Source organism: Drosophila pseudoobscura, chromosome 2 (genome assembly GCF_009870125.1).
Source record: "Drosophila pseudoobscura strain MV-25-SWS-2005 chromosome 2, UCI_Dpse_MV25, whole genome shotgun sequence".
In the NCBI taxonomy this organism is placed as follows: Eukaryota; Metazoa; Arthropoda; class Insecta; order Diptera; family Drosophilidae; genus Drosophila; species Drosophila pseudoobscura.
This window is the reverse complement of record NC_046679.1, coordinates 21,492,434-21,514,426: the sequence shown is the minus strand read 5'-3', so window position 1 is coordinate 21,514,426 and position 21,993 is coordinate 21,492,434. Positions and strand designations below refer to the sequence as shown.

Below are 21,993 nucleotides of genomic sequence, written 5' to 3'. Positions count from 1 at the left end.
GCTCGCCGGTTTCACTTCAATTCAAACTACGTATTTTTATTATTAAATGCATAATTGTAATACATGGAAAGCCTTGCAGCTTACAGCTCCTCGTGGTGGGAGGGGAACTTCTTGAGTATGGCATGGTACAGATTGTAGAAGGCGTAAACTGAAACCGTGATAATCACCAGCAGAGCACCGCCAAAGGCGATGCTGAGGAAGTTTCCGTCGATAATGCCCGCGGATCGGTGACGCTTGGTGGAGAAAATTTCCTCTGTGGATGCAGGATTGTTCTGCTGCTGGGCCGTGCGTTCTGCCATCAGACGCTTCATGGTGCTCAGGCGCTCCCGCAGCACCTCCACCGATTCTGTGTCCAAGTCCGATGCTCCTGTTCCTGTGACGTGCGATTAATCGTTAGTTTTTCACTGAAAATTCAAATGAATTGGATGCATATCTATTACCAGTGGCCTGGGTAGTGGAAGCACTTGAGTAGGCAGACATTGTTTGTTGTTTGATAAACTATTAATTGAGCAGAAAACGCAGCAGGAGCTAGCTGAAATGAATATTTTATTTCGGTATGGGGTGGTATATAAAATATAACGAGCAGCGCCTGCGCATAACGGACATCTGGTAGTCTTGCCAGATCGTTAAAAAAAGTAAACGCTATCTGTTTACCGTATTTTGCATACCCTGGGGAAATGGATTTTATAGAGTTGATAAAATGTTTGTCATCTCAAGCTCCATTTTCGGCAAATTGTCTTCTTACAGAGACCAAGAATAGGTATCGGGATCGAGAAATATACAAGAAACTAAACTTAAAACATACCAATTTGAGAAAATTTCTTTACTAATTACGTTTTAAAACAGCTTGGAAAACAGTATCTTCATATCAAATTAAGGAAATAGGGTATACAAATGCACATACTCCGGTTGAGAAGTTCCAAGTAAGCAATGACGTGACATGCCATACTCACTTACGTTACCTGTTTTTTTGTTGACCATTTTTGCTCAAACCTTGTTTTAGATACAATACAATAAAAAGAAGTACTAAAAAGTAGCCAATCTTGTAGTAAATGTATTCGTCAATGCCCCAAATTTATGTGGGCAGAGCTGAGAGTCTTAGATAGCCACCATTATTCAAGGGAATATCAAAATTGAGCAATAGGAACGATTTTTCTCTTACGTTTTATTACGTTTTTTTTTTTGTTTGACCTTTTTCGCTTAAACCTTTTTTTTGGGGAAAATCCAATAAAAGCCAGTGTTTAAAATAAGCCAGTCAAGTAGAAAATAGATTAATTAATCAGAAAAAATTATGCGGGCAGAACTAAATGTTCTATATAGCTAGTAATATTCGAAGGAATATCAAAATTGAGGAATATGTATAAAAGAACTTGAATTCGTCAGTATATTTACGGTATATTTTTAAAATGAGACGGTATATTCCTGGCGTTAGTTTTGATCGATAAGTCGATATCCCTGGAACACGTGAAACGCGCTTGTTGATTTTTTAATTTTTAAATGTTAGAATGGGCTTAACTAAACAATATTTAGCGTATCGGGCTATAGACAGCTTTAATATAATCACATCGGGTCGCGCCAATGTGAACTTTGCCATCGTTGACAAAACCGAGGGGCGTTACGTGGCCGCACCTGCTGCCGAGAATGTCATCATCTGGGATTTGCGGTGAGTGGCTGATCTTAAACAGCAAAAACAGGGTTTAACTAATGTCTATCCCCTCCAGCAAGGGCGATCGGAAGCTGACGCTGCGCCGGGAGAAGTTCGAGGTGACCTGTCTGCGTGTGTCGCCGGATCATCTACACATTGCCGTGGGCTATACCGATGGCATGGTCCAGATCTTTGATCTCAGCTCAGAGAGATACTACGAGGCCATCTGCACGTTGGCACTTCACAAGCATGCCGTGAGCATCCTGCGGTATGACCAGCAGGGAATGCGCTTGGTCAGTGGAGGCCTGGACACGGAGCTGGTGGTCGTGGATGTGGTGGAGCAGGCGGGTAGAGCGCGGCTGAGCGGACACAATGCTGCCATCACAGATGCTCACTTTCTGCAGCGCGTGGTGGACCAGAGCATTGTGGTGAGCTGCTCGAAGGACACACAGATCAAATTCTGGAACCTGGAGACGCAGTTCTGCTTCAAAACGATTGTAGACAATCGCACAGAAGTTTGGGCACTGGCCTTCATCGGCGACCTGATGGTGGCGGGAGCCAGCGAGAGTGGAATGAATGTGTATCGCTTGAAGAAACACGACGGCGCTGTTACCGAGACCCTGGAGTCGGCCGTCGAGGGCCTAAGCATAGATGATGAGGATGCGATAAGTCCCATAAGCGTGAGCAATTGCGGCATTATTCAGCGCGCAGGCAAGGGCCGCACTGTCAACCTGGTCACCGATTACACTGAGCGCGTATTGAGCTGCCACGGCACCAACGATCTGATAGAGAACTTTTACATATGCACTGCCGAGGAGGTAAAGCAGCGCCTGGCCAAGCGCCTGAAGAAGGAGAAGAAGGCCGCTGGCGATGATGCCAGCGACGAGGCGCAACTGTCGAAGCAGCAATCACTGAGCGATGAAATCAAGCGACTGGAGAGCATCCGAACCAAACAGAAAATCAAGTCCATCGATGTGGTCTTGGGCCAGAACAAGGAGATGCGTGTTCTGGTCAGTCTGGCCAACAATAGTCTTGTGTTGCATTCGCTCGAAGCCTCGCCCAAGAACCGCAAAGCAGCAGATCCCAGTGTGAAAGTTCTGCGATCCCTCACGCGCCTGGGCCACCAGTCCGAGGTGCGCTCCGTGTGCTTCAGCAATGACTCCCTGGCGGTTGGCTCCGGTGCTGGTGAATCGTTCAAGTTCTGGGACCGCGATGCCATGCAGTGCCTACGCACAGTTCCCACGGACTATATTCTGTGCTCAAAGTTCGTGCCCGGCGATCACTATGTGCTTTTGGGCATGAAGAGCGGCAAGCTGCTCATTGTGGACGTGGGTGCAGCGGACATTGTGGAGGAGATTCCAGCCCACGAGAACGAACTGTGGTCCATTGCTATGCTGCCGGATCAGAAGGGATGCATTACGGGCAGCGGTGATCAGACTCTCAAGATCTGGACCTTTGAGCTGATTGATGCTGCGGCGGGAGCGGGCGAGAGCAAGGTCCTGTCACTGCTGCACAAGAACACCCTGAAGCTGGAGGAGACTGTGCTCTGTGTGTGCGTCAGTCCGGACATGAAGTATCTGGCCGTGGGACTGCTGGATGCCACCGTCAAGATCTTCTTTCTGGACACCTTCAAGTTCTATCTGTCGCTGTACGGCCACAAGCTGCCCGTGCTCTGCCTCGACATCTCCTACGATTCGAATCTGGTCGTCACCGGGTCTGCTGATCGCAACATAAAGATCTGGGGCCTGAACTTTGGCGACTGTCATCGCTCAATCTTCGCCCACGACGACACGGTAATGTCCGTGCAGTTCATACCCAAAACGCACATGATCTTCAGCTGCGGTAAGGACGGCAAGGTTAAGCAGTGGGACGGCGACTCCTTTGAAAAGATTATCACACTTCCCGGTCACATAGGCGAGGCCTATTGTCTGGCAGTGTCGCCCAATGGCCGATTCCTGGTCACCTGCGGCTCGGACCGCACGTTGCGAATGTACGAGCGGACGGACGAGACAATCGTGCTGAAGGACGTCCAGGAGGAGGAGCGCGAGCAGATGGAGAATGAGCAGCTTGCCACTGGAGAAGACAACAGCGTGCCCCTGCTGCCCAGCCTGAAGATGGCCTCGCGCAAGACGGTGGGCTCGGAGAAAGCGGCCGAGTCCATTCTAGAGTGCCTGGAGATATCGAAGCAGTTCGAGCTGGAGGCTGAGGAGAAGCCGGAACTGCACCCTCTGATGCAAGCCCTGCAAGTCAAGAACCCCGTTGATTTTCTAGTCAACACATTCATACGGATACGTGCATCCGACCTGGAAGAGGCGCTTCTCCTTCTGCCCTTTTCCGTTGTCTGCGAGCTGCTTGAGCGCCTGCCCATCCTGCTAACCCAGCGACCCGATCAACTGGAGCTGCTCTGTCGCGTGACCATATTCCTGTTCAAGGTTCACATGAAGCCCATTTCGGCGACCAAGAGCATGAAGCCGCTGCTGTTGAAACTTCTCACAATGCTCAAGCGGGATGTCGGCCAGCTCCGGGACATCCTCGGCTGGAATCTGCACGGCCTGGCTCTGCTGCAGACGGAAGTGGAGCAGCGCGAGGGCGTACAGCTGTTCCGAGACGCGACCCAGGCTCGTCGCAAGCGCGATAAGAAGCGACGGGAGGCAAGCAAGCGACGACTCCAGATCCAAATGGTCTGAGACAGAGCCCCTTGCAGGAAGTACCTTAGGCTTAGGTGTATTACTCCAAATAAACAAAGTTAGTTATTTTTTGATACTAAGTACAAGGAAGGCCGATCCATTTCTGGTGTGTTGCAAGGCTTACGATCCTGGGAAAGTAGGTCCTTCCCCGATCTGGCCCTATTTTGACGAGATCTAGCCCGAAACGTTTTTAATAATGAAACATCTGAGCGTGGCACGGCTTTTCGTGAGCTTGAGAGGAAAGTCCAACGATAGGCACCCGAAAAATGTACGGCTCGGGCTCAAGAAGCACGAGTGTTCCCACATTCAATTGAAACAAAAGATTTCCTTTTGGCTGCACTTCTCTGGCATTTATTCTACAACTCTTCAGATCCGGCACGTGGCTCAATCTTGACCATTTCAACATCGAAGACCAGCACGGCATTTGGCGGTATCTTTCCGCCACCGGCTCCACTTGCTCCATAACCCAGCTCGGGGGGAATGGTCAACGTTCGCTTCTCGCTCTCGCACATGCCCAACAATCCTTGGTCCCAGCCCTTGATTACCTGGCGGGCGCCCAGTGTAAATGAAAATGGAGTGGAGCGGGAGTAGCTGCTGTCGAACTCTGTACCATCCTGCAGCGAGCCCTAAATACAGATATTTTAGAGGTTAGATTAGTCCGGAGCCGGCACGCAATATAGTGTTTTTCTACCTTGTAGTGGACTTGGACCAAATCGCCACTTTTAGCCCTTCTGGTGCAGTTCTCCACCCGCTTCTTGATGCCTATTTTCACCTTGGCCGACTCGTTGGCCAGTGTTGTGGCGAGGAAAGCGAAGAATAAGAACAAACAAACCAATTTCATCTCAAAAAGTTTAAAATTAAAAAATCAATATCGGTTCTATCGATAGGCCGTAATATACCGATGAAAAATAAACTTAGCCCACTTAATACCCCTTTCTTTAAACAGGATTTCAACTTGACGTAACCCGCGGGAAATAAAACTAATAATAATAATAATTATTATTATTTTGGTGGATCTATCATATTCTTTCTCTTTATGCATTTTATTTCATTTTAATACCCACTGGTCGACAATGGGCTAATCGCTCTCGGCACGGTTACACGGTTCACCGATAGTTGTGTTGTGAACCAATATTTCGCAACTGAACCGATAAGGCCCGCGTACATTTAAAAGATTTTGATACTTCTATTGAACGATTGGTTCTTTTCTATGTATTTCGCAATAATATGAGTGGAATACAGATTTTCGGTTACTTAAGATATACCTTATGTACATTAAAGCTCGTTTAAAATAGATACATACAATTTTGATTACATAATGACTTTCTACAATTAAAATATGGAAAAATTCCAATCATTTTTTTCCTGTTCCGGCCAGTAGGGGCCCCCTGTACCGTACATCTATACGATCCAGTGCAAAAACAAAAATGTACATTATAAATATGCAACAGATTATCAAGAGATATACAAAATGTACGATTATATCACAATAATAAAGGAATACATACATTTTTTAAATGATATTCAAAGCCCGACAAAATAATGACGATAAATCAATCAGGTGCAAAAACATTCAACACAATTGCATGCGTAGCAGCGTACGAGATAATACTAAATTAGAATCATATTTCATATACCCTCTATATCGATATCTATATAGTTGCGGCTCGGGAGTGCTGGAAATATCCGAAAATTCGCATTCGGATTCGACTCAAAGTGGGACGCCGACGCCTACGCCTCTCCCTCCCTCAATTATCATTATTGGATAGATTTGTGATCTTTGTGGCGTACATGCTGGCCACCTTGTAGATAAATTCATACTGCTCCTTGGTCTGAACAGCGCTGGCGCGTCCGCGCCGCACATAGTATACCAGCTGCGGAATGTCCACGGACCGCTTGGGTGTCTCCAAGCTGCGAATGGCCATGTCCGAGGCAATGATGGTGCCGGTACGACCCGTACCTGGAGAACAATGAACTGTTAGCGGTCTAAACGGGGGGGAGGAGGGAGGTACAAAGAAACGAAACAATTAACAAGCCATGCAAGACGCCACCGGATTAATCCACACTTACCCCTGCTGGGTGCGAGTGGCTGTGCCCCTGCTGCCCACGTTTCCATTAATCTCGTTGCTGGAGGAGGTGCTCCCCACCTCAGCCTTGCCTCCAGCTGCCTCCGCATCCACCGATGACTCCGCCGTCGATGACTTATCCTTCAGATCGCTGGCCTGCTGCTCCAGGCAATACGACTTCAGGGAGGAGCGTGCCTCCAGCAGCATGGCAATGATGGGCGCCTCCTCCGCTGGGACACCCGCCTCTGGCCACTTGTACCAGTAGTGCGTCAGCTCGCGGCACTCCTCGCCATCCACCCGCTTCAGCATGAGCGTGGAAATGGCGTACTTGTCCTTGACCTCTCGATTCTTGAGCGTCACCTGGTAGTCCCCATAGCTGCTGTGATTGTCCAGCGTCGCCGAGGGCGGCAGGTATTCGGCGCACTTTTCGATTCCGTTCTCGCTGAGGTCCGTGGCCTGGATGATCACACGCGACTGCTGCTCCCAGATCATGCGCCAGAAGTCGCTCGTTGTGCTCTCCATTGGTGCCTGGCAGGCTATATAGTAGTTGGGGGCATCCCGTGGGCCCTGTAGATCAAGGGGAAGGGAATAGCGTGAGTAATGACATAACCATTAATTAAAACTTGTTGTGACTGCCTCTGCCTCCCACTCCCTCTCCCTCTCACATTCAATGAATGTTTGTTGAGCAGTTGTGCGCGCGCATTTCTGATAAACGGCCATAAAATCGCACGACTGCCGAATGCCGACTGGCGATGTAAATCTCGGGGGCCAGCGCTATCGCCAGGTGCATTGTGTCGCATGATTGCACTCCCTCCGAGTCGTCACGCGTCACTGCGACTCCCCTCTGAAGCTCAGAGGGTGTTCCGCTGTCCAGGTGAGATCTGTGTGTTCTGTCCTGCATTCGACAGTCGACGGTTCGTGATGTAAGGGCATTTACACTTCGCTGCCGCTTGACGGCACAACTTTCGCTTCTTGCTGGCAATTATCATGATCATTACATTGCCTTTCGCTCAAGCTAAAGCTCATTTGCTTGCTCACAGAGTGGAGTCGAGTGGAGTGGAATTGAGGAGGCTCTTGCAACAAAACAAAGACTGCTGAATCTACAAGTATTCCACAGTCATGGCCAGTCTCATGAGGCGTGTAATTATTCGGGGCGCCATGTTTAATAGGCCCTCGCCGCCTCGTCATGCAAGGCTCGTCCCGAAAAACGGCCGCTGCAAGAGATGACAGACATCCCACAGCCCACAGCCCACAAGAGGCCCATCCAGAGGCCCATCTCTGCCTCTCATTCATGTGTCTAGGGATGGAAGGAAGGGCATCGTTACCCCCCACTCGACAGTTGATTGTTTCTCTGTCTCGGCGACGCCTTCGTTTCATTGTTTGCTCACCCGAACATAATTGGCATTAATGTATTCCGTTTTGTCATCATCGCCGCGTCGCTGGAGCACCACACGCGTCTCAGGAAGCGGAATCACGTTGGCGTAGCTGCGGTTCCAAGATGAGTCACCATTCCATTCGAGTTGATGTTTTGGTTTGGAAAAGCAGGAAGATATGTCAGTTATTAATCCAACAACAATGATGGGAACCATCAATTAATTATAAACTTTATGGAGTGGGTGGGGTATGGGGATGGGTATGGGGGGGTCACTCACCGATTCTTGTCCTCACAGCCCGCTGGCACCTCGTCCGCCCGCGCTATGATTTGCGGCACATCCCTGAACTCCTCGAAAATGCTGGAGCGTCGCTCCAGAAACTTTCCCAGCTCCACGGCGGACAGGAGATTGTGCCGCAGCGAGGGATCGTCGAAGGCCGCATTCCCGTAGGTGCGTTTCGAGGCACGCAGGTCCCGGCCCTTGCGCCGCACACTACCCAGCACAGAGACATTGTCCAGGGAGTAGGCGTCGAGGCTGACGGGCCGGCACCGCTGGCCATAGGACATTTGCTTCTGGCGCTTTCGCATCAGGTAGAGGAAGGCCACCAGGAGGATCAAGGCCACCACTCCGATGACGCTCACCGTGATGGCAATGATCACGTTCACGTCGGTGCCTCCGCCCTGGCCGCCACTGCCCATATCGTTGGGAAATGCAGCCATAATCATGGGCGGAGCTCCGGTATCACTGGGCAGGATCGAAGGCATAAAAGGGTCTTCGGTGGTGGCAGAACCCACAGGATGTGGCATGCTGGTTGTGTTCTCCGGCAGCATACTGATCGGTGGACTAATGCTGCTGCTCGAGATGGCTTCTGTTGGAGTTGGGATCGTCGTTGTGGTCGTTGTTGGCTTTGTTGTGGTATCATCCAGCAGGGATATCAAAGGCGGTTGCATTTCAGTCGTTGTTTTTGCAGTTGTAGTGCTGCTGCTGCTGCTGCTGCTGGTTGTGTCTTCTGTTGTGGTTGTGGTGGTTGTTGTGGCTGTGCCGTTTCCTGCCATATTTTTGGCTAACGACTGCTCTGGCTCCTCAATAACTTGTTTTTCGTGCACTTCATCCACCTGTTGTTGGCCTTTGCCAGTGTCGTTCTCCTCATCGTAATGCTCATCCGACGACGACGGCGACAGTGGAGGTCCCTTTGCACCTGTTGCTGCTTTGCCTGCTTCCCTCCCGTCCAAAGCTGCCCCTGTCCCTGCCCCTGCCCCAGTTGTTGCTGTTGCCAGGGACTGGCTTGTTGTTGTGGCCGCCTCCCCGATGTTATTCGTTTCCAGCGAGGATTCGTGTTCGGTGTTCTCCTTCGGTCCGAGGTCACTGAACAGGGGGGTAGCCTGTGTGGCCGTTGCGGCAGGTGTTTCACCTCCGTTGGCCTCTGTTATGCTTTGGCCCACACTGTTGTTCACAAAGTTCTCCCTTGTATCGGTTTTCTTGTCATTGGCCGCATCTTGGGCTCCCTTGGGTTCTTCCTTTGATTTTCTCTGTGGATCTATTGCTGCAGGAGGTGGCACTGTTGCCGTTTCTAAATTCACTTCATTGCTAATTTGGACAATTTCCGTTGGCGTTGGCGTTGCCTCTTCAGTTGTTGTTGTTGTTGTTGTTGCCACAGTTGTTGTTGTACTCGTAGTTGTTGCTGCTGTTGTTGTTGTTGTTGTGGCAATAACAATTTCTGTTTTTTGTTCACTTAACTCGAACTGCGGCACCGTCGTAGTCGTCGTCGTCGGGCTGGTGCTTGCGCTCTCCTCGACAGCCGCTCGAATACTAACTGCTGTTGTCGTGGGGGTCGCCTCTTGCCGTTGCCGTTGCTGTTGCTCCCTCTCGTGGGGCCTCTCTGGCTGTGCCTGCTTGGGGCTGGGGGAGACATTGATGACGTCGTCGCTTTCGTTCGAGTGCTTAAACGGTGGCGGTGGCGGTGGCGTTGCTTTCATTGCCATTTCAGTTGTGTTGGGATTGGGATTGGGATTGGGTCTGGGGCTGGAACTGGCGTCGTCGTTCAATCCACTTAAACCCTCATCGCTGGTGGTCGTTATTACCGCCGTAGTCATCTCTGGATCTGGCTCTGCCGCCCACACAGGTGACACATGTTGAACGGCCGCCAACGGGGCTGATGACTCCGTTGTAGTTGTGGAAGTGGAGCTGGAAGTGGCAGTGCCAGTGGCAGTTGCAATTGCCATTGCAGCTGTTGTTAGCTCTAGTTTTTCGGTGGGATCTTCTTCTGTTGTTGCAGGGGCAGGGGCAGGGGCATGTCCTTCTGTTAAATTCGCTTTAGATGTGGTTGCCTCTGTAACCGCCAGCTGTTGTGCCACAAGCTCCGGTGAACGGACACTAGTAGTGGTCTCTGGCCTGGCAGTGGATGTGAGCACATCCTGTTCTGAGGATGCCTTGGCCACAGTCGAGTTTTCTACAGGCTCGGGTGATGTTGTCAGATTGAGTCCTCCTCCACCTCCTGCCGCTATCAAAGGAGCCACTGTTGTCTCCTCCCTTGTGGCAGGTGTCGTCTGCTCCTCCAACGATTCTGTGGTGCCCTGCATTGCCTCTTCGGTGGCATCCAGTGTGGTGCTGACCGCAAACTCCGTTCGGTTCTCGGGCATTGAGGAGGGGGACTGCATCATGGCGATCTGCTGCCAGTCCAGGAGATTCTTCTCCTTGTGGAGCTCCACTTCCGTTTGGTTCTGTGGCGGCGGCTCTATATCGTTTGTGAGCTCTGTGGCAGAGCTGTTTGAAGGCATAAAAAGCGGCCCCATCGTGGTGGCAGTTCCCGGCATGGAAGTAGGTATTTCCATAGCCATCGGAGGACTCTTTGGCACCGACTTCATCCCCGCCAGACTCCACACCTCCGCTGTGTTGGGGAGCATCAGCTGCTGGGCGTTGGTGGAGTTTTCGCTAATGAATTTTGCCCGCTTTTCCGGCAGCTGGCGGATCGTGGACTCGGACGTGGACTCTTCAATGGCATTCTCATTGGAGGCAAACGGCAGAGCAGTGGTCGTGGTCGTAGTTGTAGTCGTAGTCGTGGTCGTGGTCTTTGGCAGTGCCCTTAGCTTCATGGGCGTGACAGGAGAGGGTGGCTGGGCTTCTGTGGTGGATGCAACGACCTGCATGGAACGACCATGCTCTGTGGATCGACTGGCATTGGCTGCTGCTCCTTCGTCTGTGATCTTTTGGATTCCCGCCTCTGCTCCTTCCTCTGTGAGCTTTTGGATTCCCGCCTCTGCTGCTTCCTCTGTGATCCTTTGAATGCCTTTCTCTGCTCCTTCCTCTGTGATCTTTTGGATGGCTTCTGTTGTTGTTGTTGTTGCTGCTGTTGTTGTTGTGGTGGCAGGATCCTGTTTTACTATAGCTTCTTCTGTGGCTGCCACTGCCACACTTGGTGTCTCTTGCGCTGCTGCTGCTGCTGTAACAATGTCAGGGTCAATGGAAGTGCCAATCGCAGTCGCAGTCGCTGTGGAAGTGGCACCATCCATGCCACTGCCAGGGGTTTCGTTTTTGGTTTCTCTTTTCGCAATGAAACGTGCCTGCGTTACGGCCAGCATTGTGGCCAAAACGACGACGACGACGACCAGCGCTAAGCCGTCGCTTAGCCCACGGCCCGCACGCATTTTGTCTCTCTTTCGCACACGCACACTCACACTCAACGCTGTAGCTGTCTCTGTTGCACTCGCTGTCTCGTGTCTGGGTCTGTGGGTCAAGTGAAAAATTCTACTTTGGGCCCTAAAACGCAGTCTAGTGTTGCTCTGTTGCTGTTTTGCGGGTTCAAAGGTTTAAAAATACATTTTTCTCGATTCATTCGCCATTCCTTTGGGCATTCCTCGCTTCCATGTTGTCCAGAGTACTCGCTGAAAGAAAAGAGAGGGAATTCCGTTTAGTTTCTTGTGTGAAATGGAACCTACATCGAGGTTCGATGGGCATTCGTTCAAATATTCTACAGGGAAAGTTTTCCCTCTCTATAATCGGAGCTCTGTCCGTATCTGGTCTGTGTAATTATTGTCGCATTAAGACACGTTCGTTGACATGCCGGAGTCCCCTCCGGGTCTGTCGGGGCGCACACTCCTCAAGTTCAAGGTCGAGTGTTTGCTCAGAGGGGGGCAAAGGGGCATATGGTTAAATATAAACCCAATTACGGACAAATATAGACTCTGAAGTTCTGCTGCCACTCTCTGGGACTCTCCTCCATTGAAGCGGAACCGCACAAAAGTTCATTCCACTCGAGTGTCAAAATATCAGAGTATCGGCGTGTCAGAGAGTGTTTACCGCCGCCATCACCATCTCCGACGCCTCCATGCGGCGACGACGACGAGGTGCAGTGTTGCGGGTTCATTCAACTGCGGGTTCAGTTCATGGCATGCCCCATGGTCTCGTCTCAACTCCCAATAATAACTCGTACACAAAAATAAATACATTAATAGGTGCGGGTGTAGGTGGGTGTCTCAGGGGAGTGGAGTGTTCCATTGTGTTCCATTCACCATGGTTATCGCTGGCCCGATGGGGTTGTTGTTATCTACCGATTGCATGCAACCCCAAATCCACCCACCGCACCGCCTCAAGGTGGCACCCCCTCCCTCCCTCCCCTGCCTGTAAGCCTTCCATCCCATGATGGCAATTAACGCTAAAAGCCCCCGTTAATGACATTTCCCTTTGGGTGCCAGGGTGGGAGTGGGGGCGGGGTGCAGGTGTGGCACCTCCCTCTACCCTGGGGGGGCAGGAGGACTCGTTTCGGGCCTAAAATATGGCCAGAATCATGGCTACTCCCTTCGTAGCTTCAGATTCGTTCGGATGACTAATAATTTCAGCACAATTATACGCACATATGGTATCTCTCTATATACGTCTACGTGTGTGCGTGTGTGTGTGTGTGTGTGTGCGTGCCACTGATAAGATTTGTTTAAGCAACAAAACAAAACACACAAACGTAGCAAAGGGAGAGCGGGGGAGGGGGAGCAAAAATCACCGCAACAAGTACAATATTTTGTAATTCTTTTTTTTTTATATTTTTTGAATGTCACTGTTGCTGCTGCCGCTGCTGATAAGAAGCCAACGGTAAAGGTAAATCGTTGTCAGGTGGAGGCCAGAAGTAAGTCATAAAATATGCCCCAATGATTGCCCCCGAGAACAGGGAGCAGGGAGCAGAATACGGCCTACAGGAGGGAGGGTTCCAGTTGAATTGATTTCGTTGCAGCTTTATCGAGTATTTTTCGAATGATTTTCTTATGATATTTTGCTAAAATGAATACCAATCGATTTAGTAGATTCTAGCGAACATAAAAAGGCCACATAGTACCCACAATATGAATAAAGAACTCGATTTCGATGAAGATCAGGAATTTTATAGTGGCTCAAGAGCTCTACATGTTAATTATACATGGCTTTCTACATGCTACATCTGAGCCACCCAAAAAGTATGCAATGAAATAATAAAATGTTGCCAAGCGATGTTGCTAGCGAATGTTGCGAATTGTGTACATTCATATTAGTGCAGCCCAAAAGTATGCCACGAATTCAATTAAGAAAATGACTAATCTGAAATGTTAAACCCCAAAAATATGCCACAGATCAGCTGCAAATTGGAGTGGTATGGAAAGATGATGGAAGATGGAGAAGCGTACCAATTTTCTTTTCCACCTATTAGGTGATTGCATTAATGGAAAAACTGCAGACAGTACCACGTAATCAATATCGTCTGGGTGCGCTATAGCCAGCGGCAGGGGAGGGGAGCAGACAAAGGCACTTTGGATGTACTGAACCCTCCACTTAACCCAAATGAGACCCACAGTAGTGCCCGCAGGTTGTGTTGTGGGTCTGCGGCTGGAAACGTGACTCTCCTCAGAGAGATGGAGAGGCATCCATGGCAAGTGCATCTCATGGCCATGAAAATGGGGTAATGGGAGAAGATGCAGATGGACGGGGTGGGGGAGGGGGCAGCGGCTATGTGGCAACCAGCAATGTGGCTGCAGAGTAGAACCATTTCCGCTTCAGCAGCACGCACTGAGGATGAACGAATGGCTTAGAATGGAATGGTCTGATGGTCCGTTGAATGGGCGCTTACCAAAGACCAAAGACCCAAAGAACGATGACGCTGACTGTCCGATGATCGTCCGATGATCGAGGATTATGGCAGATCGCGCAAGAATTTTAAACCAGTTTCTGCGGCCCAGTAAAGCTGCAACGACTCGCCTCGAATTCGATTTGCAATTATGATTTCACTTGCATTTCAATTGCCGCAAAAAGTGGAGTGGAAATGGGAGGAGGCTTCTCCCGGCCATCCGAATGATCTTGCGATAATGATAGTCATTTGGAGAGTCTCTGCGGGGGGTTTATGTTTTTCCGGACTTGCGATGGATCCTCATCAGATGATGGGCTGTAATACTGTGGGTATTTCCCCAATTAAAAGCCAATTCTGACTTAACCCAAATCTGGAGATGCTGTGTGGAGTTCCATGGAATTCTAATAGTTGGTCTCTCGACGCTACGTTGCGTATCTGCTCTGGAGTCTAGGAACAACCACATAGTTCCAGGGAAAATGGCAGCAGCCGCGGCAGATGCTTATCAATAATAAATAGCAAGCGGGTCTGGTGTGCTGCTCCGAAATCAACCAAGTGGAATGCCAAAGACAAGAGGCGCCTCTGCTTGTGGCACGCTGTTTGTTTTTGTTATGTTTTGTTTTGTTTTGAGCTCGTGATTTACCGCAAGAGACACACACATAACTGTATTGTAAGCCTCTCTCGTCTCTCTGTTTATTGAAGAAGTATTCATTAGAGGTTCCACTCGGCGAAGGTGCCAGCGAATGGCAGGTGCGAATTTGATCTTTATTATATTTTCTATTTATGGACTCCATTCGAGTCCACTCCACACCACACCACACCTCCTTTCATTGATCTCTCACTCCACATTCGATATTCTTTTGTGGCGTTGAGATTCCCTTCCATCGATGTTGGCTTTTTGTGTTGGCCTTTTGGCTTTTGGCTTATTGGCCGATGACTCATTTGCATTTAAAATTTGCTTATATCATGTGTGTTTTATATAGCCACGAATTTGTATATAAATTTCTTTCTTTCCCGCAAAGATTGCCCCCCGAGGCTGAACTTTCGGGGCTGCAGAATGGGTTTATAAAAGAAATCGAAATTAATTCCCAAACTCAAAATCGAACTTCAATCTCCAGTTCGGAGTCAAAATCCATCAATCGGAAGCTGCCTCTGCGTATCCAGTGTGCGTACCGCTTCAAACACTGCCAAATGCCGTAGATACAGATACAGATAGAGATACAGATACAGATACATTCATCATTCATCAATTGTTGACCTTGCTGGGGCCAGTGCTTTTGGCGTTTGTTGAACCGAGCCAAAAGAAAAAAACCACTTGGACGTTGGCTAATCAAATTCCAAAAGTAGCTTTTGGATTCATTAATTTTGTGTATTTGTGGGTAAATAATCATCATTTTCCATTTTCTGGTGTATTTATCAATGTTTCATCTGCTGCCCAATGCCCAATTCACGGTAATTCACTTCATTGAAAGCCACAGTCCCTCCTTTGTTGGTGGCCATTAGATCCTTCGGTCATAAATCGTTCCGATATGCATGTCCTGTCCTCCCAGATACGAGTCCTGGCCACGCAACCTGCAAGTTAACCCAAAAACCACGAAATGGCCGAGCATTTGTCCATTCTAGAGACTCTGTCTTTGTGTCTCTGTCGCTTATCTGTCGTGGGGCATGCTTCCAGCAATTACCTGTAATTGCAGCGCATGGGGGGAGGGGGGAGGGGTATGCAGTACTTGTGCTGCATAATTGTGCCCGCCATTAATGCAATTGAACAATTAGGTGGCCTGCCACAAATGCAAATCAAACACGACGCACGACCGTACAACATATACATTCCCGTCGTATGTCCCGTGGGTAGATAGATATCCATCTAGTGTTGTGGCCATATTTCATGTTCCCATTCTGCCCCCACCGCCCCCCTCCCCACCCCCTCCGTTTTTGGGTCAGCCACCATTCGCCTCACTGTTTGTGCCTCAATTCGTTTCCCTGCAAATCGTGAAATTAGTCAACTCTGAGCGTGCCCCAGCCCCAGCTCCAGCACCAGCCCCAGCCCCAGCTCCAGCCCCAGCCCCAGCCCCAGCCCCAGCTCCAACCCCAGCGACAAGTCTCGGGGAGCTGACAAATTTGCTTGGTTTGCTTTTAATTTGTGCTCCTTTGTTGGAGCAATCGCAATCGGCATCGCAGTAAGCGGTTTATGGATGTGTCTCCATTCATGATTTGATTGATGCCACACCACACACACACACACACACAGAGGCAATCTGGAGCAATGTTTCGTCATTGTGGGGAAATTCCTCTCTTAAATGTGGTGTGGCGCTGCCCTTTCGCATTGGATTGGAGCCCAAAACCGATTTGAATGTCAGCATTTCAGCGTTCGACAAATTGGGGCCCTCTGCCGCCGCTACTGTCGCCGGACGTGGCTCTGACTGTGGCCGAAAAAAAGCAAGGTAATTCCAACAGCATTGGGGCTGCTGGCTGATCCACGATCCACGATCCACGATCCATGGCTGTTGTTTGCTGTAACGTGTACTAGTTTGGCTGGTTGTCTTTTTGTTCGTTTGTTTGCTAATTGCGGGGCCAGGGAGGACGGGGAGGGGGACTGGGAGGGGGGGGCGCTAGAGTTACAGCCACAGCGCAGCCGCAAAGTGAACCGAATTGAGGTTACTCCATCACCAGGCGGACAGGCGGGGCGGACAGGGACGGAGATGAGTTAACATTTCACGCATGCCCCTCGCACGGCAGTGGCTTTGAGGGAATGCATTAGACATTAGACAGACGTGACTCATGATGTGCTGGTGGTTGGCTTCATTGTTGTTTTTGGGGCGGGGGCGGGGAGTTACGTACGAATCCGCCGCCTCCAGGGGCCAAAGGAGGGGCGAGCACGGGGTAACAATGCAAATGTTGCAGCAGCAGCGATGGCAGCGAATAATTTTGCGCAAGGTAAGCGATCTGCAGCAGAACCGCCGCGACACCACCACCTGCCCTGCCCTGCCCCTCTCACGCCTCAATGGAGCTCCAAAGAAAGCAAAAGTAGGTGCAACCAAAGCACTTTTACTTTTCGCATCCCACAGATACATTTCCAATTTCCACAGTGGCAGTGGCAGATCGTTTTTCGAGACAAGTTTTTCCCCTCTGCGGCTGCCACTAAACGGGTTTCGCTCCACGCTCCATTCGCTTAGGAGAGTGTCACTGATTGAGTGTCTCCCCCCTCTCTCTCTCTCTCCCCCTCTCCCCCTCTCTCTAGTGGGCGTTGCCGCCTCCAGGCTACAGATCGTTATATAATCCGCCACCCGGCGAGCTGCCTCTCTCTCTCTCTCTCTCTCTTCTCTTCTCTATCGGGAAAGAGATTTCTCCCACGCTTCCATCCGATTCAAACTCTTTTTTTTTTGGCACTTTTTCTTTGCGGCATTCATTATAATTATTACTTTTCACAAATTAGCCGCCGCCAAGACACTTTCCCCATCTCCATTCTCCAGAGTGAGAGCAACTTATCGGAAATTGGTTTTTTCTCTTTCTCTTTCTTTTGTTTTGTGGGTCAAGTCTTCTCCGCTCTCCGCTCTCCGCTCTCCCCCTCTGCGGCCTTCGCGAATCTCCCCTCAACCCATGACGAGTGCTAATTGAAGATGAGGAGCCCCAAGGGTTCAAGGTCTGGTCTGTGGAGTTGATTGATTAGCACTGCCCCGCTAACCGCCAGCCCAGGGACTCCACTCGCTCCAGACCGGCAGACAAGACCCTTTTTGTCCCGATCCCAGCCCCGGCGAGTGCGCAATAGACGGTTTAGCTCCTAAGCCCGGCTTTCAGGTGGGGAATATTGTAGTTACGAATTGCTTGTGCCTGTCCAGATAATCGAATTCATTTAAATTCATTTGCATATCATAAAACAAAGCGGGGAATGCCCCTAGAGAGCGGGTTTTCGGGCACCACAAACTGGTTTTTCCCTCGAGAACTTGGCAGTAGACAAAGCGCAGTAGAGATCTCGGGTGCATTCGCCAAATTACAGAAAAAATACTACACAAATATTAAGGTAGCATCTGTATGCAAATGTGGCACCGGCACACTTGCCACTTGCCACTCGCAGCCCGAAGGCAGGGCAAACAAATGGAGGCAAGAGGCAAGAGGCAAAAGGCAAATGCACGACCCCATCCGAAAAGGTAAACAAAAGGCAATACTCGTGCATTAAGAATGCATAAGGTGTGGCATGTGTGGCAACATCAGAATTCGAAATTCTGCTAAATGGCTTTCTGCTTTCAGGCAGTGCGAAAACTAGTTCAGAGGCTGCCTTGAGGCGGGCACACGAGTGTGTGGTGTGTGGCATGCACCCAAAACGAGGTTGACTTCCTGCACACACACACACACGCACACGCTTAACCCCCACTGACCCCCCACCGGAGACAGAGACAGAACCCAAGATGTAACTACGAAATGATGGCAAAATGCTGGTCTTAATTCAATTACGTCCAATCAGTGCCCCCGCCCAAGTGTCTGCTGCCTGGCGATTGTTGTTCGGTTGTTCGCTTGTCCGCTTGTCGTTGGGGCATGTGTGGCAAGTGTCGTTTCTAGAATTGAATTAATATTACAATGGTCAAAGCTCTCTATGGCTAGTGGAAAAGCTCCCCCCGCACCTGCCCGCCCGCCTGCCTGGGATTTACTTTACAGCTAAAGAATGCAACTTCCTGGAGATGCCACAAAAGTTGGGGCAAGTTCAACCCACCTGCCACCTGAAACTGAAATAAAGTTTTAATTAAATTAAGCCAAAGGGAAATGCAAGGGGAACACAGTGGAAAGAGAAGAGGAATGGAATGGAATGGAATGAAACGGAATGCACTGCTAAGGCAATGCTGTGGGTGGGAGGGAGATCACTGATACGTCTCGTATGGAAGGGCATCATACGGGACAGAGGAAACGATGCTCCATCTACAAGGGAGGGGTTGTCTATTTTGTCTATTTTCTCTGTGATTCTCTGAACTAAAAGAACAATTTTCAAAGCAAAAGAAAGCAAGACCCAAAAAGTAAGAACACCGCACGAATCGAACCACAAGATAAGCGATGAAGCGATGAAGCGACGAAGCGATGAAAGACGAGAGCCAGAAACCAGAAAAACACAAAGCAAAAGCCAAGAACGGGAGAAACGAATGCGAATCCAAAGACAAAAGCAAAGCAAATGGCAGAGAGAGAGAGAGAGAGAGAGGGAGACAAAAACAAAGCTCATAGGTCAGGTCTCAGGGGGCAAGCGCTGCTCTCTTTGCTCTCTGCCCTGCCATTCGATGGCAGTAGAAGGAGAAGAAGGAGAAGGAGGAGAAGAGGCATGCACCAAGTATAGTATTTATGTTAGTAAGACGGACCTTAATGACCAGACATCGGGGAGTCATCGGGGAGTCATCAAGGTGTGCTGCATGCAATTAGGGGCAAGAGTGGAGTGTGAAAGTGGAGCATGGGGCATGGGGCATGGTGCATCCCAGCAGATACGATGCCGCTTAAAGAGCGATTGAGCACGGATCAAGATCATCTTTCAACGTATTAGATTAGAGCCACTGCTAAGGGGGAGGGGGCGATGATAAGATCCAAACACTGGTACGTGCGGATGGGCATGGCTGGGGGATTTCCCCCTCTGGCAATCGGTATTCTAAGAAGCTTTCCAATATCTCACACTCGAATGTGCACTGCACTCGGCGACTCTCCTCCGATTCTCGATTCTCGATTCTCCGCCACACACAAAGCCAGGCACGTCTCGAATCTCAAACAGTCGTCGTCGTTCCACACACACAAAAAATTCTTCGTCCGAAACGTGACTCACAGCCAGCGATCTCTTTGTGAACTGAAGAGACCTTCGGCATCGGCAACCAGCGAATAGGGCACTTCAGCAGGAGGACCATCGCCCATCGACCATCGACCATCGACCGACCGGTTTCCTCGATTCTCTGTGGCAACATTCCAGAGGCTACTCCTCCGCGTCTGCGCGTCTCTCCGCTGGCCGCCGCTACCTGGAAATGATTTTCGTTTCGTCATCGAGCCTCTGCGGCTCATTTGGCATTCAAAACGTTTATTTATTAGCTTAGCCCCCAGCCCCCAGCCCCCCCCCCAGTCGGAGACCCAAGACCCAGCCCATTATCCAGCGATTTATGCTGAAAACCCGACATGCCGCCGCATAATGCATAATGTATTCTCACTCGCATTTGTCTTTCTGAGGCTTCGGCTCTGTTCGCTGTTGCAGTTGCAGTTGCAGCCATTGTTGCTGCCTTTCGGCTCTTGCCGCTGCTAAGTAACCTCTAATTAAATTGTTGTCTGTGGCAGCAGCGTCTCGGCCTTGGCTAAAAGCTTTCGATGCTGCTGGAGCTGCAACTGCGAGAGTCTTCGCTTCGTTGTTGCTTTGGAATTTCCCACCTCGTTAGCTCATTGGAAGCCCGAAAATATGGTGTCGTAAGAGCATTCTAGCTAGAGATCCTTGCATTGCATTGCTCCTTGGGAATATCCCAAACGAGTGTTGGATAGACCAATGCCATGGCATTAAAGTGTGCCGTAAATAGAACTAGATATTTTTTAACACTTAAAACGCTGTTGTTGCACCGAACGTGCCACATGTGCGGCCTGGCCGGGCAGGCAACATGTTCCACGTTTCGCAATGGACAGAATTATGGCTTATTTAATAATAATAATTGTTTTAGCAGCAGCGTTTCCACATCAAACACCGCACACATGTGCGAAACTTAGTACAGCGGACGATATTATATTTATTTCTGGCGCGCATTAAAATGGAATCCGAATTATAACAAAGCGCAGAAAGGAAAAGCAACACCAGCAACACCAACAACAAAAGAAGTAATTAACACAAGAGAGAACGGTATAGCGGGAGAGACTCGACTAAAGGGATACCCAGCAGAGGCCACAGCATATGTGCATAAGCTTCCGAAACTAACTGTTTCTTCCCAACTACAGGGGCGATGGGTGGGAAGAGCTTTCTTCAGCAGCAAGGGGTTTAGATCCCTTCCCTGCCCGCTCTCTCCAGGCTAGCTTCCATTTAAAATATACACTAAAACAATGTACCCCCTGTACACTGGGTATTAAAACAGCACAGAGTCAGAAGTAGAAAAAAAACAACAAAAAAACAACAACAAGGCAGTGAATGATGTTGAAAGTCGTTTTGCGGGTTTGACCACTGACGGCCCCCGTGTGCTTTGCTCCGCTCTCTCGTGGTTCGCCCGATCTCTCACCCAAAGCCGAGCTCTGCTGCCGAGAGCTTAAGCTTTAGATTGTCAACCGCGCAGGCCAGGCCAGAGAGTAGGATAGCAAGAGAAGGGAGAAGGAGAGGCTGACAGACTTACTCACCAAAATAAATGTTTTTTTTTATAGACTTCTGGAGAGTAGTGTTCGCCCCCCACCCCTCCCCTCTTTTCGCCTGGCACCAGGTAGCTCCAATTGTAAATGAACTATTTCAGCACCTTTCTTAATTTAACGGTTTAATGGCTTATTGTTGTTGAAACACTCACTTTTTTTGGTTTATTTACTTGGAACTTCGGAGCGGCTTGGGTTGCTTCCGCGTTGCCAACAACAATAGAAGGTGAATAAATGAAATGTGGGTGTTGTGTTGTATTTAGTTTGCGATTCTCCGATATTTCCTGATTCTCTGATGATTATTGGCCTTACACTTTTCTCTCTCGGACATTAAACACTTGACTTGTGCGATTTCTAATGCTAATGGCTGGAAATGGCCATTAAATTGCAATTTCAATTAACATATTTCACTGGAATTGCACTTTCAGGCGACTCGGACTCTTTCCTTTCGGTTTCCTCCTCCTCCACCTCCGCCAACACACACGCGCGCTCTTTTTCGGCCGTCTGTTGCTTTTTGCTTTGCTTCTGTTTCTCCGTAAAATAGAACACACACATTAATTTCAAATTTTTTTGTTTGTGCCTCTCCTAGACACTTGTTGTATATTTATTAAACACAAAAACACCAAAAATATCTATAAACAAGCCCCGACAGCAGCAGCGGAGAGCAGCACACACGTCCGTCTCGTTCGATGGCCAAACACGCTTTGGGGCTGCGGTGCCGCCGTCTCTGCCACGGAGCAAGTGGAAATGAGAGGGAGAGAGACGCACACACACACACACCAGCACAGACAGCAGCCGCAGCAGAGAGTGGCACTGC

General features: G+C 49.6%; 4 protein-coding genes across 4 annotated transcripts; 1 reads left to right on the top strand and 3 right to left on the bottom strand.

Moving 5' to 3' along the window:
* Nucleotides 1-13: 13 nt before the first annotated feature.
* Nucleotides 14-627, bottom strand: LOC4802381 (uncharacterized). The gene is made up of 2 exons (XM_001359273.4): nucleotides 441-627; nucleotides 14-373 (listed from the first exon to the last, which is right to left on the bottom strand). The coding sequence occupies exons 1-2, from the start codon at nucleotides 478-480 to the stop codon at nucleotides 81-83; spliced, it is 333 nt and encodes a 110-aa protein (XP_001359310.2). The 5' UTR covers nucleotides 481-627; the 3' UTR covers nucleotides 14-80.
* An 813-nt stretch (nucleotides 628-1,440) lies between these two features.
* Nucleotides 1,441-4,415, top strand: LOC4802380 (WD repeat-containing protein 3). Its single transcript, XM_001359272.4, has 2 exons — nucleotides 1,441-1,663; nucleotides 1,722-4,415. The coding sequence occupies exons 1-2, from the start codon at nucleotides 1,506-1,508 to the stop codon at nucleotides 4,330-4,332; spliced, it is 2,769 nt and encodes a 922-aa protein (XP_001359309.2). The 5' UTR covers nucleotides 1,441-1,505; the 3' UTR covers nucleotides 4,333-4,415.
* A 240-nt stretch (nucleotides 4,416-4,655) lies between these two features.
* On the bottom strand, nucleotides 4,656-5,228 carry LOC4802379 (peptidyl-prolyl cis-trans isomerase FKBP2). Its single transcript, XM_001359271.4, has 2 exons — nucleotides 5,024-5,228; nucleotides 4,656-4,958 (listed from the first exon to the last, which is right to left on the bottom strand). The coding sequence occupies exons 1-2, from the start codon at nucleotides 5,171-5,173 to the stop codon at nucleotides 4,689-4,691; spliced, it is 420 nt and encodes a 139-aa protein (XP_001359308.2). The 5' UTR covers nucleotides 5,174-5,228; the 3' UTR covers nucleotides 4,656-4,688.
* Nucleotides 5,229-5,516: 288 nt separating this feature from the next.
* On the bottom strand, nucleotides 5,517-21,648 carry LOC4802377 (mucin-5AC). Its single transcript, XM_033383334.1, has 5 exons — nucleotides 21,332-21,648; nucleotides 8,051-11,652; nucleotides 7,787-7,883; nucleotides 6,403-6,965; nucleotides 5,517-6,318 (listed from the first exon to the last, which is right to left on the bottom strand). Exons 2-5 carry the CDS (start codon nucleotides 11,413-11,415, stop codon nucleotides 6,081-6,083), a joined length of 4,263 nt encoding a protein of 1,420 aa, XP_033239225.1. The 5' UTR covers nucleotides 11,416-11,652; nucleotides 21,332-21,648; the 3' UTR covers nucleotides 5,517-6,080.
* Between the last annotated feature and the right edge of the window lie 345 nt (nucleotides 21,649-21,993).

Bases quoted from the DNA above. Each gene is read 5' to 3' on its own strand.
- LOC4802381 (XM_001359273.4), bottom strand. From the start codon at position 480: ATGTCTGCCTACTCAAGTGCTTCCACTACCCAGGCCACTG. The intron at 374-440 runs GTAATAGATATG...CGCACGTCACAG, and splicing joins TTCCACTACCCAGGCCACTG to GAACAGGAGCATCGGACTTG.
- LOC4802380 (XM_001359272.4), top strand. From the start codon at position 1,506: ATGGGCTTAACTAAACAATATTTAGCGTATCGGGCTATAGACAGCTTT. The intron at 1,664-1,721 runs GTGAGTGGCTGA...TATCCCCTCCAG, and splicing joins GTCATCATCTGGGATTTGCG to CAAGGGCGATCGGAAGCTGA.
- LOC4802379 (XM_001359271.4), bottom strand. From the start codon at position 5,173: ATGAAATTGGTTTGTTTGTTCTTATTCTTCGCTTTCCTCGCCACAACA. The intron at 4,959-5,023 runs GTAGAAAAACAC...ATCTGTATTTAG, and splicing joins TGGTCCAAGTCCACTACAAG to GGCTCGCTGCAGGATGGTAC.
- LOC4802377 (XM_033383334.1), bottom strand. From the start codon at position 11,415: ATGCGTGCGGGCCGTGGGCTAAGCGACGGCTTAGCGCTGGTCGTCGTC. The intron at 6,966-7,786 runs GTGAGCAAACAA...CTTGATCTACAG, and splicing joins TTAATGCCAATTATGTTCGG to GGCCCACGGGATGCCCCCAA. The intron at 6,319-6,402 runs GTAAGTGTGGAT...CCCCCCGTTTAG, and splicing joins GCCACTCGCACCCAGCAGGG to ACCGCTAACAGTTCATTGTT.